We start from the raw sequence: 16,711 nt of genomic DNA, 5'->3' as shown, positions 1-16,711 counted from the left end.
TTCCTCTCGCTCTCTCCCTCCTTCCCTCCTTCCTTCCCTCTCTCTCCCTCCCTCCTTCCCTCTCAGTCTCCCTCCCTCCCTCTCTCTCTCTCCCTCTCTCACCCTCTCTCTCTCTCTCTTTCTCTTTTCCTGTCCCCTTTTGGGCATTGTGGGTTACAATACAGATACTGAAAGGCCATCAGGAGCATCCCTCTACCTACTTTCAACACTCAGCTCTTGCCCAGTGATCATTCCCAACTATCATTATCATACTGGTCTCTTCTCTATCCTACCTATCCTCTGCCCCTGAATCAGACACTTGTGGTTGATTCCAGCCATTGGCTAGTCGTCTTAGCCCCTGTTTTCCTTGATCATGGAAATGAGTATTCTACTATATACTTTTTGTATACCACAGATGAATGCAGTCATTCTCTATCTGTCCCTCTCCATCTGACTCATTTCACTCAGAATGACGCTTTCCATGTCCATCCATTTATTTTGGGGGGGGGTTGGGTCACACTCAGCTATGCACAGGGATTACTCCTGGCTCATGCACTCAGGAATTAACTCCTGGCAGTGCTCAGGGATGCTGAAAATCGAACCCGGGTCGGCCACACGCAAGTCAAACGCCCTACCTGCTGTGCTATCGCTCCAGCTCCAACTATGTCCATCCATTTACAGGCAAATTTCATGACCTCGTTTTTCCTAACAGCTAAGTAGTATTCCATTGTGTAGATATACTATGGTTCCTTTATCCATTCGTCTGTTCTCGAGCACTCAGGTTGTTTTCAGATTCTGGCTATTGTGAATAGTGCTACAAAAATTTCATCAACTTTTTAGGTAAAAGAACTCTTTTTGGATTTGTGTTTTACTAAAGGCTACTGGAGCTCACCCAAGCTTTATAACAGAGGTATATTTTAGAAATTTCTAGAATTTCAGAGAAACAGACTTGAAGCAAACTAATCACTTGTATCACTTGTCATCCCGTTGCTCATCAATTTGCTCAAGCGGCACCAGTACTGTCTCCATTCATCCCTGTTGCATGCTAGTGTAGCCCAATGGCATCTCCTTGCTCCAGGAACATGAAGAGCCTCAAACCATTCATTCACGGTCTTGACGAGGAAGTCTGACTTCTTAGTTGAAGCAAACAAATACCTTTTATTTATTTATTTATTTATTTATTTATTTATTTATTTATTTATTTATTTATTGCTTTTTTGTGTCACAACCAGTGATGCACAGGGGTGTTACTCCTGGCTCAAGCACTCAGGAATTACCCCTGGTGGTGCTCAGGGGACCATATGGGATGCTGGGAACTGAACCCGGGTTGGCCACATGCAAGGCAAATGCCCTACCTGCTGTACTATTGCTCCAGCCCCGCAAACATATAGCTTTGCTTCACTTTATTGGTAATAAAAAAATACTCCTGGATGGGGCAGGGGGGAAGGGGGGGAGGAAAACTGGGGAAGGCAAACTGGGGAAGACACTGGCCAAGGAATTGGTGTTGGAACACTGCAAGCTTGGAACTAAATCATGAATAACTTTGTACCTTTGTAACTTTGCTGCTTTATTTAAAAATCAATGAATAAAGGAATAACTACTCCTCCCCTGTAAGAAGGCTATGATTCGCAGATCTTCCAGTGTCATAAATTAAGATTAGCAGATCACTTAGGGGTGTGTGTGTGTGTGTGTTCACAATTTCTATTCAGTCATGATAAAAGTCACACTTCTTGTCTTGGTGGCTACAGTAGTACAAAACTATGGCTGCTTACTGACCATAGAACTGGGGACCACAGTATGGAAGATCCTCACGGTCTAGAACATTTGTCTAAGTGTGAGCGCGGCCTCAGAGAGATGGAGAGAATCGAACATTGACAGCCTTGAGTTGGGGCTGTTACCTGAACATCCGCTGGGGGTTTAGGGAAGCCAGCCAGAAGCTGTAGGAGTTGGAGTAGTAGTTGCACGTCCCTCTTCCGTGGCACTCTATGAATGGACTGGCGCGAAATTCTTCCAGGCAGGAGCCAGGGGAAGCCAGCGCTTGCCCGGTGCCCTCGGCACCTGCGCTCGTGAACTGTCACAGGAGAAGAGTACGCGTCAGAATCCTGTCCGCGGGTCAGAGGTCAGAACATGCGCCTTGATGTGCCAGGACCAGAATCTGACCTCTGAATGTGGGTCCTGTCAACGCTGGGCCTCAGGATGGAACCCCCCCTTCCCTGTATTCACCCAGGGTGACCGAGTCAGTGGCCCTGGGTCCTCTGAGCACTGATAGGGAGCCCCTCCCAGTAAAAAGAATCCTGTCCAGGGTGTTCACATGACCATGCTCCATTGTCTTTTGGATGTGGTGGAAATAGAAGACAAAAATACTTTGAATTGAGTCTCTTTTGGCCCCGGGCAGGGGTTGGGTTTGGGGGCCATACCCACCAGTGCTCAAGACTTACTCCTGGCTCCGTGCTCAGGGATCACTCCTGTGTTTAAGGGGACATGTGTGGTTATTGGGGATTGGACCAGGCCAGCTGTGTGCAAGGCAAGAGCCCTATCTGCTGTACTATCTCTCTGGCTCCTGAATTCAATTACATTAAGAAAATTTTTTTTGGAGGGAGCGGGGAAAAGACCACACACAGAAGTTCTCCATACTGATTTCTGGCTCTGTGTTCAGGGGTCACTCCTGAGGGACTCAGGGGACCATATGCAGTACCGAACTAGTCCCCAAACTGGGGACTGAAGCAGGTAGGCCATGTGCCAAGCAACCCTCTGATTTCCTTTACTCTCTCTACACCCTGAGTTAAGTTTCTTATGCTCTTTACCCAGGTAGCTAACTCTCCAAATACCTTACGTGGTAAGGGATAACTATCAGAAGGAAAAAGAAAAAGAAAATGAAAGCTCTTCCTTCTGCCTGGAATTTACTTCTTTCAGATCTGAATTTCCTTAGTCTCATCCCCGGCAGCTCAGCCTGCACACCTCCATTAACCTCACCAGTGTTGTGTCCACCTTCCTTGTTAGGTGTGTCTCCTTCCATGAGGGGGCCACTTTGGTACTCTGCCTGTCTTCTTAGTGATGAGAACAGTGTGGATTTGAGAAAGAAGATTGGGTCATAAATGATGCTTCAGGGTGTATATGCAGCTCTGAGAACTGCCAATGGCCTGTCCATCAATGTATTCATTTTGCACATAGATCTGGGGAATCTATTTTTAAATGCCTGCTTTTCCTTGTGTCCCTCTTTGTGAAAAGGGGGGAAAGCATAAAGCACAAGGATTTTGGAGCACACAGACATGACTTCAACTCCTACCACTTAATAGTCAGCTTGAGAGAATTACTCTGCTTTTTTTTTCTTTCTTTATTTTTTAATAAGTGAGTCACCGTGAGGGTACAGTTACAAATTTACCCATCTTCGTCCTTGTGTTTCCCTCATACAATGTTCGAGAACCCATCCCTCCACCAGTGTCCATTCTCCACTACCAATGAACCCAGTATCCCTCCCACCCTCCACTTCCGTTCCCCACTCCCTCAAACCCTGCCTCTGTGGCAGGGCATTCCATTTTGTTCTCTCTCCTTTTGGGTGTTGTGGTTTGCGATAGGGGTATTGAGTGGCCATCGTGTTCAGTCTTTAGTCTACTTTCAGTACACTTCTCTCTTCTCGCGCGGGGTCCCCAACCACATTTTACTTGGTGTTCCCTACTCTATCTGGGCTGCCTTTCCCCCAGCATGTGAAGCCAGCTTCCAAGTACTCTGCCTTTTTTTTTTTTTAAATGTTTTTGGACCACACCTAGCAGTGTTCAGGTCTTTCCTCTGTCTCAGGGGACTATGTAGGATGCTGGGGACCAAAGGTGGGTCAGCAGTGTGGAACTCAAGTGCCCTGCCCACTGTACTATCTCTCCAGCCCTATTTGCATTACTTTTATTTGCAAATGTGCGATTGGTGGAAACTACCATGGCAGCATTTTCACATGGATTATAGATGATGCACTGAAACAAATGCCCCGTGGACAGAAAAAGTGAGATACTGCAATTGCCAACACACCCTACCTGCTTTCCACCTTGATGTCTTATTAAGGGTGTGTAGGTGAGTGGGCGCTTGCAAGGCACTGTACTAGACTCCAACCTTCAAAGTGCTGCTTTTAGATCAACAAGCAGACAGGTGATGCAAGTGAAAGTGATTTAAGGTGGACAGAGGCACTATGTTGGCATCCACGGGCAAGACAGAGATTAGGTTGATGCATGTACCAACTCAGGTTTGGTGCCGAGCCCCACAGGATCCCCTGGGCATTGCTGGGTGCAGTCTTGGAAGCCCCTGCTACCCCCAGATGTGAGCCTGGTATCACAGGGTCTTAGCAGCATTACATCCTCAAGGCCTCGAGCGAAACCACAGTCTGATTGGCCAAGCACACTTGGGGTCGTCCCCTCCACTAAAGGGCCATGTACCTATGCTACAGATAAGAGGTCAGTTTTATTCTTTAACACCCTCGCCTCTTCTTGCACTAACATAATAACTTGCACAACTTTGTATTTCCATTTTCAAACCACTGTCACAGCACCATGCACATACTGATGTGAGGTAGCACCCAGGAACGGGCGACTCCTTTCCTCCTTACCATGACAAAAGAGAATCCTTTCCAGAGAGAAACCCAGCCCTGGGGACACGGGGGGATATTAGTGGTCTGGCTGTGGACAGCAATGGCCACTGCAGGCCCCTCGCAGACGGTGCATCTGAAACAGGAGACAAGCCAGTTGACTGCCCGGTCCCTCTGCCCCATGCTATGTTTCTTCTTCCCTGCTCGCCACCCAAGATCATGGGACTGGTTTTTTTTTTTTTTTTACCTGCTAATATAAGGCTCCAGGGCCCTGCCTGTGATAGGAGCCATGTTCGCAGGCATCGAAGCCGGTGTGGAAAGCCAGTATGAATAATCATTTCGAGATGCAAAATTACACACGTCATTGATGTCACAGAATAAGAAAGGCATCGGGGTGAATCGCTGCAGGCAGCTGCCAAGGGTTCCTGAAAAAAAATAAAGCAAAACATGGGACGGGAGCAATAGGACAGTGGGGAAGGTGTAAGGCATTTGCCTTACATGCTGCCAAACCAGGCTTGGTCCCCTGCATCCCATAGGGTCCCCCCGAGCACTTGCAGGAGTAATTCCTCAGTGTGGCACCAAGAGTAAATCCTGAGCGTTTATAACAGTATTACTTTAAATTTTTTTTTGAACTTTGGGCCAAATCACGTGGTGCTTAGGGCTTATTCCTGGCTCTGTGCTCAGGGATCGCTCCCCTATGTTGGGGAACCGCACTGGGTATACAAAAGAGACCCCAGTTGGCTGCTTGCAAGGCAAATGCCATATCTGCTTGTACTATGCTCTGGTCTCAAAAGTGTTACTTTCAGATGAGAAAACAGAGTGATTTAAGTGAAAGTGTGGATTGTTTTTTTGTTTTTGTTTTTGAGACACACCCGGAGATGCTCAGGAGTGGTTCCTGGCATTGCACTCAGAAGTTCCTCCTGATGGTGCTGGGGGACCACATGGGATGCTGAGGATCAAACCCAGTCAGTCCTGCACAAGGCAAGCACCCTGCACTCTGGACCATCTCTCCCGCCCCAGGAGAAAATGGTTTCAGGTGAACAGAGGGTGCTACATTGGCGGACCCCGGCAAAGCTCCTCCTACATTTTCATTCCAGAACAAATCTAGACACCAGCCCCAGATTTATTTTCCATCCTTAAAAATGGTTGTGGGCTGTAGAGAAAGTACAGTAGGTCCGGTGCTTGTTGGCCTTGCTCCAGATTGGCACATGGTCCCCCATCCCTGCCAGGGTCACTCCTGCCATCCAGAGGCAGGAAAGGGCCCTGAGCACTGCGGTGTGTGGCCCCAAACACCACCAGCCACCCAAAACCTAAAAATATCTGCTGTAAGGTAGATCTGATGGCTTCTGCCCAGCCCTCGGTGGTGTGGACCCTATAATTCTATAATCCGTGCTCTCGCAGCCACCAATACAGGCCTGGCATCAAGTGACAGATAGGGCAGGACATTACCCAGGTCTTGTCCATGGGCTCGCTCATTTCCTTGCACGGAGAGAAGAGAAAACCCGCTGTAGAGTGCCTCTGTGCCTTGGGGACAGGAAGGGGTCACTATGGTCTGGCTGTGGCGGGTGAAGAGAAAACCTCTTCTGACAGGCAGGGGTCCAGGTGTGCCAGGCTCCCCCGGCTTCCCCTTCCAGCCCGGCGGTCCATGGGATCCAGGCAGACCTTGGGGAAAGAAAGAACATCCAAGAGGTTGCAACACAAACAACGCCTCACACAACGTTTTTCCAAAACACGAACTGAAATTTTTTTTTTTTTGCTTTTTTGGGTCACACCTAGCGATGTTCAGGGGTCACTCCTGGCTCTGCACTCAGGAATTATCCCTGGCCGTGCTCAGGGGACCATATGGGATGCTGGGAATCGAACCCGGGTCAGCTGTGTGCAAGGCAAACGCCCAACCCGCTGTGCTATCGCTCCAGCGCCCACGAACTGAAATTTTTACATGGTGTGGGGATAGGCGCATGTTCTGTGTGTGGCCGCGTGCCCAGGAAAAGGGTGGAAAGAATGGTGCATTCCGAGAACGCTTGGCTTTAAAAAATATATTATTTTCCAGCCCACGTTTTGCCCCTGGGTTTTAGTCTCGTTTGCGCAGCAGAGACCAAAGGGCCTCGAGTGCTCTTGGAAGGACTGGCTTCAACAAGAGTGCTCTGTCAACTGAAAGGGAACGCCTGTCTCACCTCGCTGTCCTTTAGAGCCCTTCTGGCCTTTGTCTCCAGCTGGGCCGGGAGTTCCTGGTCTTCCATCCATGCCCGGTTTACCTCTTGGCCCACAGGGTCCTGGGGGTAAAAGAAACGAACATGACAGTCAGATTCAAATAGGATAAGAGAGAAGGGGGTTAATTTTCCCAATTTCCCAGAGCCTTTTCGTTTTTTTTTTTTTCAACTAAATAGAAACCCTCAGACAAACTAGAAAAAAAGGTTTCTCTAGTCTGTTACAGTTCTGATTCCCAAGAAGAAAAGACCCTCAAAAATAAGTGAGGAAATACGACAGTTCTTCCGTGCCCGTGAAGTGATCAAAGTACTAAGTACTCTCTCTGTTATCTGCCCCTGGTTCAGGCAAACTTAGAACCCAAGGTCTAGGCTGTGCTAACTCTATATAAATGAGGCAGTTTTATTCTCAGGTTTATTCTATGCACAACCATTTTCTATAGGTATTATGTTTTCTTCCTTTCCTTTCTTCCTTCCTTCCTTCCTTCCTTCCTTCCTTCCTTCCTTCCTTCCTTCCTTCCTTTCTTTCTTTCTTTCTTTCTTTCTTTCTTTCTTTCTTTCTTTCTTTCTTTCTTTCTTTCTTTCTTTCTTTCTTTCTTTCTTTCTTTCATCATTGTGAGATACAGTCACAAAGCTTTCATGATTGAGTTTCAGTCATACAATGATCCAACACCCATCCCTCCATCAGTGTAAATTTTCCCCGTATTCCTCCTGTCACCCTCCCTCCATCCTGACTCTATGACAGGCACTTCTCTCTCTTTCTATCTCTGTCTCTGTCTCTCTGTCTCTCTGCCTCTCTCTGTCTCTCTCTCTCTCTCTCTCTCTCTCTCTCTCTCTCACACACACACACACACTCACTCCTCCCTATAATTTTGGACATTATGGTTTGCAGATATTATACTTTCTTTTTCTTTTGCTTTTAGGGTCACACCTGGCAATACTCAGGGGTTACTCCTGGCTCTGCACTCAGGAATTGCTCCTGGTGGTACTTGAGGGACCATATGGGATGCCAGGGATTGAACCCAGGTTGGCCACATGCAAGGCAAATGCCCTACCCACTGTACTATCACTCTGGCCCCAGATATTATATTTTCAGGTCTTATGTTGATCAATAATGCAATAAAGTCAACCTTAGAACTGATTGTAAAATGAGCCACATTGATCATTTCTGTGAGTTTGTATCATTCTTTGATTTCTAGAGCACTTTTCTTTTTTGGCTCTTTGGGTCACACCCAGCGATGCACAGGAGTTACTCCTGGCTCTGCACTCAGGAATTACTCCTGGCGGTGCTCAGGGGACCCTATGGAATGCTGGGAATTGAACCCGGGTCAGCCGTGTGCAAGGCAAATGCCCTACCTGCTGTGCTATAGCTCCAGCCTGGTTTATAAAGCACTTTCAAGGGGCTCAACCATTCCCAGTGAACCAAATAAATGCTGCCAGTCTCATACCTGGGTTTCCTGGTGGCCCGGGTGGGCCTGGTTCTCCTTGCATCCCTGGTGGTCCCGCTGCGCCAGGAGGTCCTGGGCTCCCGGGGAGGGAGATGACCTCCACGGTACCAAAGTCTCCACGTGCACCTGTGACAGGAACGTGAGGGCTAGTGGCTTCCTTCACGGATGGTTGCCTGTTCTTTATGAAGAACAGTAGTCAAGAAATCAGAGTTACCCTGTCGTCCTTTTGGCCCAATTCGCCCTGGAGGTCCTCTTGGTCCCAGAAATCCTGGATCACCCTTCTCGCCTTTTGTTTAAAAAAAAAAAAAGGGTAATGTGACTCTACTTAGAATAATAGGTTTCTAGCTTTAAAAAGGTTTAAAGGTTGATGATCAACTCTGAGGAGAGTTACCGGAAGTTATGGATAGAGAGTCTGAGCTCTTTGAAAGAGAGAACAGCTCAATTACATCCATGGGGGTTTTGGCATTTCATTTGGACCTGATCTTGTTTGATGTATACAAAGAAACATTCTAAAAGTAAATGCTAAGTATTTAGAGTTAAGCATAAGTAATGTGTGCGTGTGTATACAGCGCAGTGGGTAGGGCATTTGCCTTGCACACAGCCGATCCGAGTTCGATTCTTCCACCCCTCTCAGAGAGCCGGGCAAGCTACCGAGAGTATCCCGCCCGCGTGGCAGAGCCTGGCAAGCTACCCATAGCGTATTCGATATGCCAAAAACAGTCACAACAAGTCTTACAATGGAGATGTTATTGGTGCCCGCTCGAGCAAATCGATGAGGAACGGGATGACAGTACTACAGTGCTAAATATCAATGAAAACTTTCCATTATTAATCATGACACCCCCCTCGGTCCCCCCAACCCATGTCAGGGGTCAGCTTCTCCCACAAGACCATTGGTCAGTCACCTCCTGTTGTTAGGGGGTGAGCAGAGTTTCATCTCTCCGCAGCCTTGCCGGAGGCTGTCAGGTGACAGTTCTCCATTTGTCTTCTTCCTCCTTCCCAGGTAGACATTGCACTTTGTTTGCTGGTTTGGTGTTTGTTTGTTTGCTTGTTTGTTTGGGGGAAACACCCAATGATGCTCAGCGGTTACTCCTGACTCTGCACTCAGGAATTTCTCCTGCCAGTGCTCAGGGACCACATGGGATAAATAATTCTATTTTCAAATAACCAAATTGAAATCGATAAAGAGTAACCATCACCACCAATGTTCTCTTAAGTTTCTCTACTTCCTTGCCTGCCCCCATTGAAGGGGAAGAGTTTATGAGTTCACTTTTATTTTATTTTATTTTTTTTAAATTTTATTTTATTTAATCACCATGTGGAAAATTACAATGCTTTCACACTTAAGTCTTAGTCATACAATGCTGAAACAACCATCCCTTCACCAGTGCTCATATCCCACCACCGAAAAAAAAAAAAACACAGTACACCTCCCATCCCGGAGTTCACTTTTAAAGATCAGAAATCAGGTTATTTTAATACTAAAATCAAATGCAACTGACATTAAAACCCATAGAACAGGAGGTTAAGGTATGTGTCTTGCATAAGTCTAACCTCCATTCAATCCTTGGAACCATGTTTGGTTTTCCAAGTGCTGAGGGTCACTACTGAGCATAGGGCCAGGATTAGCCCCCAGCAAGGTGATCCTTAACTTTAGAACCTCCTGGAGATAATATTGCTTGATAATCATAGTTATCTACTTTCTCAGCGTATTGTCCCAATTCTAACTCCATGTTTAAGTTACACTTAAATAAGTCAACTGTTAGTTATATTAGAACACTCATGAACACATGTTGAATATCCACTTTCAAGCAAACCACAGGTGTAGATTACACTACCAAACATAGTTTTTGGAAGATATAAAATTCCTCAAGAACCTTTAATTCAGAGAAATGCTTTTGCAAAGAATCATGAAATAATGTAGGTATTGCAGACTATTATTTATGCCTTAATACTAAATATGATATTGATAGAATGAATACAATGAAATAATTATATGACCCAATATAATATAAATATAGACCATCTACAATATAATCTACAATATAAATCACCTATCAGAACTTGAGGAAGGTTCTAATATTTTCTTGAAGCACCACTAAACCCAAATACTTTTCCTTTATGGGATCAAAATTTTCCAAAAAAAAAATTAGAAAACTTAACAGCACTGTTAGCTGATAGTCTTAATTCTAATATCTCTGAGAGTAATTAAGTATGTTTCATGGACTCTATTTTAGAAGAATTGATGACATAAATTTCTTTTTTTTTCAAATTTATTTATTTATTTATTTATTTTTGCTTTTTGGGTCACACCTGGCGGTGCACCGGGATTACTCCTGGCTCATGCACTCAGGAATTACCACTGGCAGTGCTCAGGGGACAATATGGGATGCTGGTTATCGAACCCAGGTCGGCCACGTGCAAGGCAAATGCCCTACCCGCTGTGCTATTGCTCCATCCCCTGATCACATGAATTTCCTCTTTAATTATTTCACCTGTATACTTCTTTCTGTACATGCATGCTTTTTTTTTTTAAAGTCTGAGGTTGAGTATATTTATATCCTGAGATTTGCAATGGGTGATAAGAGGTGGCACACTTTCCCCAGAGACTCTGCTGGTTTGTACCCATCCAAGGTCTAGTAAGAATCCTGATCATCACTTTCTTGTATCTATTCCTAGAAAATGTGCTCTTTGAATGTGCTCTTTTAGTGGAGAGAAGCATTGAAAAGGACCTTCTATAGGCCTCTCATCTTCTCTTAGGCCTACACTTACCCCAACTGCCTACAGTGACCTAAGGAGAGTAACACTTGTGTCATTAACAGGGATCACAGACATTGCACTTGCATCTACGGGCAGTGCCGGGAAGCAGTACCTTTCATGCCTGGAAATCCGTGAAACCCAGGATAACCTCTGAGTCCTGGCAATCCCTGGGGACCTGGGACACCCTATATATCAAATAAAAAGAAGCAGAACAAGAGATACATTTGCTTTTTGTCATTTAAAATTTTTATTTATTTATTTTTATTGATTTAGATTCTGGGATTTACAATGTAGTCAATAATGCTTTCTGTTGGGCATAATTTCAACACCATACCCATCACCAATATACCCTTCTCCCTCCCCTCAAATGCTCCAACGTCCGTCCCTCTCAGCGTTCCCCTCTCCCCCACCAAATCAGTTGTGAGGATCAGTTCTGCCACTGAGTTGTCTTTGGACCTTTGAACAATGGATAAATGCAAAGCATCACAGTATTCACTGAGCTTTTAAAAAGTCAAACAAGATAAAATATTTGGAATAGGATGAATTGAAGCTAATAACCATGTTTATTTCCAATATATGTTTTCTTTTCTCTGCCACCTAGAATTCTCCTTCTACCTCATAAATCAAGAGAAGTAAAAACCTCTTTTAAGCCAAGACCATACCCAGACATGCTCAGGAGTCATTTCTGTCTGTGCAATGGACAGTGTGTTGCCAGGGATGGAACCACGGCCTCCAGCATGTGAATATTGAGCTCCAGCCCATTGAATGATCTCTCTGACCTCCAAACATCCTTTGTGATGTTCAGATATATTGTATGAATACCGGAGACAATAGAATGTTCGGTACCCTAAAAGATACAGACTACTATTTAGACTTTTGACTGCCACAGTAAAAATTATAATTTGTATTTAATTTCTTTGTTTGTTTTGTGGGTCACACCTGGTGATGCTCAAGGGTTACTCCTGGCTGTGCACTTGGGAATCATTCCTGGTGGTGCTCAGGGGACTGTATGGGATGCTAAAGATCAAACCCAGATTGGCCTCGAGGAAAGCTAAATGCCCTACCCACTGTACTATATTGCTCTGGACGCTGTAGTTTTATTTTTCACAAAAATAAGGAAAATTCTGTGCAGGGTCAGCACCCACTATTAGTTTAAATAGGATGGCAGAATTATAAATTGCCCCTAGTCAAGATGGCAGAAGAAATAGTCTTTAGGGATAGAAAATAGAAGAAATTTTGACATGCAGTTTTGGCAAAAATGCAGTATTTTACCACTAAGAAATTCTCCCTCCTCACTTAGGCTCACATTAACTGATCAAGAAATATTATATGAAGAAGAAAATGAGGAGGGTGGGAAACGAGAATTTAAAGTAGAACTATGTGTCAGAATGAATGCTAGACCTACTTTATAGCTTGAAAACGGTTAGAGACAGAACACCATTGGTTGAGAACAGTACTCATAAGTTATGAAAATGTGAGAAAAAGAAGGAAAGGAAGGAAGGAAGGAAGGAAGGAAGGGAGGGAGGGAGGGAGGGAGGGAGGGACGGAGGGAGGGAGGAAAAGAGGGAGGGAGGGAGGGAGGAAGGAAGGAAGGAAAAAAGGAAGGAAGGAAGGAAGGAGGGAGGGAGGGAGGAAGGGAGGGAGGGAGGGAAGGAGGGAGGGAAGGGAAGGAGGGAGGGAGGGAGGGAGGGAAGGAAGGAAGGAGGAAGGGAAGAAAAGAATGAAAGAAAGAAAGAAAGAAAGAAAGAAAGAGAAAGAAAGAAAGAAAGAAAGAAAGAAAGAAAGAAAGAAAGAAAGAAAGAAAGAAAGAAAGAAAGAAAGAAAGAAAGAAAGAAAGAAAGAAAGAAAGAAAGAAAGAGAGAGAGAGAAAGAGAGAGAGAAAGTGAAGAAGGAAGGAAGGAAGGAAGGAAGGAAGGAAGGAAGGAAGGAAGGAAGGAGGGAGGGAAGAAAAGAATGAAAGAAAGAAAGAAAGAGAGAGAGAAAGAGAGAGAGAGAGAAAAAGAAAGGAAGGAAGGAAGGAAGGAAGGAAGGAAGGAAGGAAGGAAGGAAGGAAGGAAGGAAGGAAGGAAGGAAGGAAGGAAGGAAGGGAGAAAGGAAGGGAGAAAGGAAGGAAGGAAGGAAGGAAGATAATGGGTCTTCCATTTTTGGAGTAATAGCATCAATGAAGGAATAATTCTTGGGTAAGGTAGTATAAGTTAGAAAAGGGAGGGGATGAGAAAAAACTATCAGATTAAGGACTTCTGAGGTCCAGCCTATTTTCTAGAATAATAATTTAAAAAGGTAGCCAAGGATGAGGGCCTTTTCCCAGATCAGTATGAGTAAGTTTCAAGGAAACATGAAGAATATGAGAGAAACCCCAAATAGGAGAAGGCACGACATTTCATTTTTCCATAAAAATGTATGAAAAGGCCTTAGTGATAGGACAATGAGAAAGGCAGTTGCCTTGCATGCAGTTGGCCAAGGTTCGATCCCTGGGGCCTGTATAGTTCAAATGATCCCTGATCATCCGTTTAGTTTTTTATTTAAGGGACTGGGGATGTGACTTAAGTGGTAAAGCATAGGCCTTGTAGAAGTCAGTCCTGAGTTCTCTCCTTGGCACCCCATGGCCCCTTGATCACACCAGTAGTGATCCCTGAGCACAGAGCCAGGACTTAGTACTTAGTACTGCTGGGTATGGGTCAAAAAAAAAAAGTGCAAAAGGTGGGTGCTAGAAAGCAAATTCCAAGAGAACTTGAGAAAGTCTCCATGGTCACTGGCTATATCCCCGCCTGGGTGCCTCGATACCCATCATCGATCAAAGCAGAGAACGCCTGTAACATCACTGAGTGCCTGTTCAGTCTCCAAGAATTGTATGGGATCTGGCTTTTCAAATGTGCTGGTAAGGGAGAAACAGAGAGGGTGGTTCAAGTGCTGAGTGAAAAACTATGAAGTTTGAAACCTTAGTAGTTTGAGAGCAAGAGCTTAAATAAACAAGCTACATCTCAAAAAACTAAATGCGAAAATTGAGCATTTGAGGGAGGGGAGATGTGTTCAAGTGGTAGATAGAGCACATGCCTTGTAGAAGCCATATCTGGGATTCAATCTTTGTCATGACTCGGCCCCCTCACTACTGCCACAAATGTCCCCCTGTCCCTCAAGTGAATCGTTGCCTCCAAGAAACTATTCTAGACTCTGCACCTGCCCTGGGTGAATTGCATGGAAATAGCACAAATGGGAATTTTTCTGGTGCCTCTGGCTGCACCTGATCCTTGCAACTGATTTAGACGAACATATAAAGTCAAAATAATTTTGTATGCTTACCGGATAACCATGTGGCCCCATATCTCCTGCAGATCCATGCGGACCCCTTGGACCAGGCTGGCCCATATACCCCTTGTCTCCTTTTATGCCTTTGGCGTGGCTCCCGGGAGGTCCTGGGGGACCCGGCTCACCTGAATTCACAAAGAGCCTGTCAGGACTCCCAGGCAGGGAGGATTCTGCCAAACAGCCACCAAGCCTGTGTCGTAGGGTTGCCCCCAGCATCCCTCCCCTGTAGAGCGTGACGGGGCAGTAAGCATGGAGGGAGGAAAACAGGGTGTGTGTGTGGGTAGTACTGGGTCTCCCCTGTTTGTTCAATCTGGGTCTTGCCCTGAAACCTGCCTTATCTAGTTGCTCAGTCAATCCCGGGGAATGGAAGCTTTTCTCTCTTCTTGACTCACTCATTGATTCTTTTTTGACTAGCCTCTCTGCCTCAAGGCTATCCTCAGCTTTACTGCACTTGGTGTGAGGACAGGGATAAGGAAGGACGAAGAATTCCAGAGGGAAGAAAGAAGCATGGAGTGTGTGTGTGTGTGTGTGTGTGTGTGTGTGTGTGTGTGTGTAGGGGGAAATTATTCATTTTTATTTAGTCATCATGATTTATGATACTGCTCATAGAGAGTTTCAGGCTGATAATGTTCCAGCTGCCCACCCCCCCCCCCGACCCCCAGTGTTAGCGTCCCACCACCAACGTGTCTTTTGCCTTGTTTCAATGTTCATTCTCTACCTGGATTTCCTCTGGAGCCTTTGGGACCTCGGTTTCCTTTGCGGCCTGGCAGGATCATGCCGGGAAAACCTGGGGGTCCTGGGGGTCCTGGCAGGCCTATGGGTCCTGGCGGCCCAACATCTCCCACTGCCCCTGGCCTGCCGGGGAGACCTGGAGAGCCTGGGGATCCCCTATTTCCTTTGGCTCCTGCAAGAAAAAGATTAGATACAGTTCCTGAATGTCCCTGTTCAGGAGTTCTAGCAAATGGTTATCTTGAATAAAAAACGTAGGTGCTTTGCTGAAAGGTGTAAAGATTTATTATATTTTTTAAGTTAGAGAAATGTAGGTCTACAAGAAATGGAGACTTATTTTTGCCCCCAACTCTCTATTTGATCTTCTCAAGGTCACTTCATTATTATACTTTCAGTTTTATTGAAAAAATGAAGGTATAATGTGACTTAACTCATTTCTCTAAAGAACAAGTAAGGGCCGAAGTAGATAGAAAAAGCACAGCATAAGATCTGAAGTGCCATGTAAATGAAAGCTCCAATTGCAGGATTTAATAAGTGTGAATTACAATGGCATTGTTAAAAATCACTAAACATGCTATAGAGAATTACAAGTTAAACTTCATGTGCCTGTAAATTATTGCCCGCCTGCATCCAGACAAGGACACATGGGTCTGCAATACTTATTTTGGCTACTTTTTTTCTCTACATAAACCCTGAAAGGAAAGAGAGCTTGGATTGGCCCAAGAAGACCCCAAACGGTTTCTCATTCATCACTGAGAAACTACAAGATTATGCTTTGATATTTACAAATGGAAAATATGTGGATAGAAAATAATTTCTCCTTCCTCTTCCATCTCTGTGTTCCTCCACAAAGAATACATGCATGAAAATAGATCCTAGGACGAAGGAGGAAGATGAGGAGGAGAACTGGTGGCCCGGGGCAGGTACATTGGAAGTTATTATGTGAGGTGGTGATGGAAATAAAATCCAGGAGTATCTGACATTATGCCCTTTGTTGCTTGTCTTCTGTACTTTTAAAAAATTTCTTCACTTTATTCGCTTAGAAGAAGATTAAGTAATTTCATTTTACTTGAAGCCCTAGATTGCTGCATTTGTTTAATGGCATCTGGCGATGGCCCGAGGTATAGAAGTTGTAGAGGATTGTATATTTCATGTCCATTAAGATGTTTCCATCTTTAAAAACATGGCTTTTAAAAAGATGTATTAAGGAGACATAAAACTAATTAAAAAGATTCATACCTTCCAAGTTTCAATGAACTCCTCTCCATATTTAGTTATCCTAGAGGGATTGAGGCGCATAATCATTTACTTACATCATTAGACTAATTATTTTTGAGGCTTTTTAACTTAATGTATGATCATGTTATATCAGTTTTAGTTCTAATTAAATGTTAACGTGTTCTCATTGCAAATGGTTAAATTGTGAGTTTAGCCTAGGAAAATGAACAGAAGCATCATTCTAGAACTAGAGAGTAGACAAGGTGGGGGAAAGCCTTATGTTAGGGGAAAGCAAAAGAGGTCTGGGAGAAAAAGGGACACTCAGGTGAGAGGACTGTCACCTCCCCTTGATTTTCCTTTCAGAGCTGGGCTTCTGGTTCCTGGGAAGTTCCTGCCTTTGTGTTTCTTAGTAACATTAGGCAACTCCTTGGTGGTTCTCATGAGTCTCCATAACCTGAGACCTTCAGTGGGTACGAGTCTCTTTGCTAATAAGACAGCCC

General features: G+C 44.9%; 1 protein-coding gene across 1 annotated transcript in view; it reads right to left on the bottom strand.

The window, feature by feature from the left end:
• Nucleotides 1-16,711, bottom strand: part of COL4A3 (collagen type IV alpha 3 chain) — a 167,651-nt gene that overhangs the window by 361 nt on the left and 150,579 nt on the right. Inside the window, exons 42-51 of the mRNA XM_004610850.2 lie at nucleotides 14,983-15,168; nucleotides 14,259-14,389; nucleotides 11,071-11,143; nucleotides 8,413-8,484; nucleotides 8,199-8,324; nucleotides 6,721-6,819; nucleotides 5,996-6,208; nucleotides 4,794-4,971; nucleotides 4,568-4,682; nucleotides 1,878-2,050 (exon numbers count right to left, since the gene is read on the bottom strand). Coding sequence (XP_004610907.2) covers nucleotides 1,878-2,050; nucleotides 4,568-4,682; nucleotides 4,794-4,971; nucleotides 5,996-6,208; nucleotides 6,721-6,819; nucleotides 8,199-8,324; nucleotides 8,413-8,484; nucleotides 11,071-11,143; nucleotides 14,259-14,389; nucleotides 14,983-15,168 — 1,366 coding nt within the window. The remainder of the gene's footprint in view (nucleotides 1-1,877; nucleotides 2,051-4,567; nucleotides 4,683-4,793; nucleotides 4,972-5,995; nucleotides 6,209-6,720; nucleotides 6,820-8,198; nucleotides 8,325-8,412; nucleotides 8,485-11,070; nucleotides 11,144-14,258; nucleotides 14,390-14,982; nucleotides 15,169-16,711) is intronic.

The sequence above is a fragment of the Sorex araneus genome, chromosome X (assembly GCF_027595985.1).
Source record: "Sorex araneus isolate mSorAra2 chromosome X, mSorAra2.pri, whole genome shotgun sequence".
NCBI lineage: Eukaryota > Metazoa > Chordata > Mammalia > Eulipotyphla > Soricidae > Sorex > Sorex araneus.
Note: the sequence above shows the minus strand (reverse complement) of the source record. Positions and strands in the feature narration are given on the sequence as shown.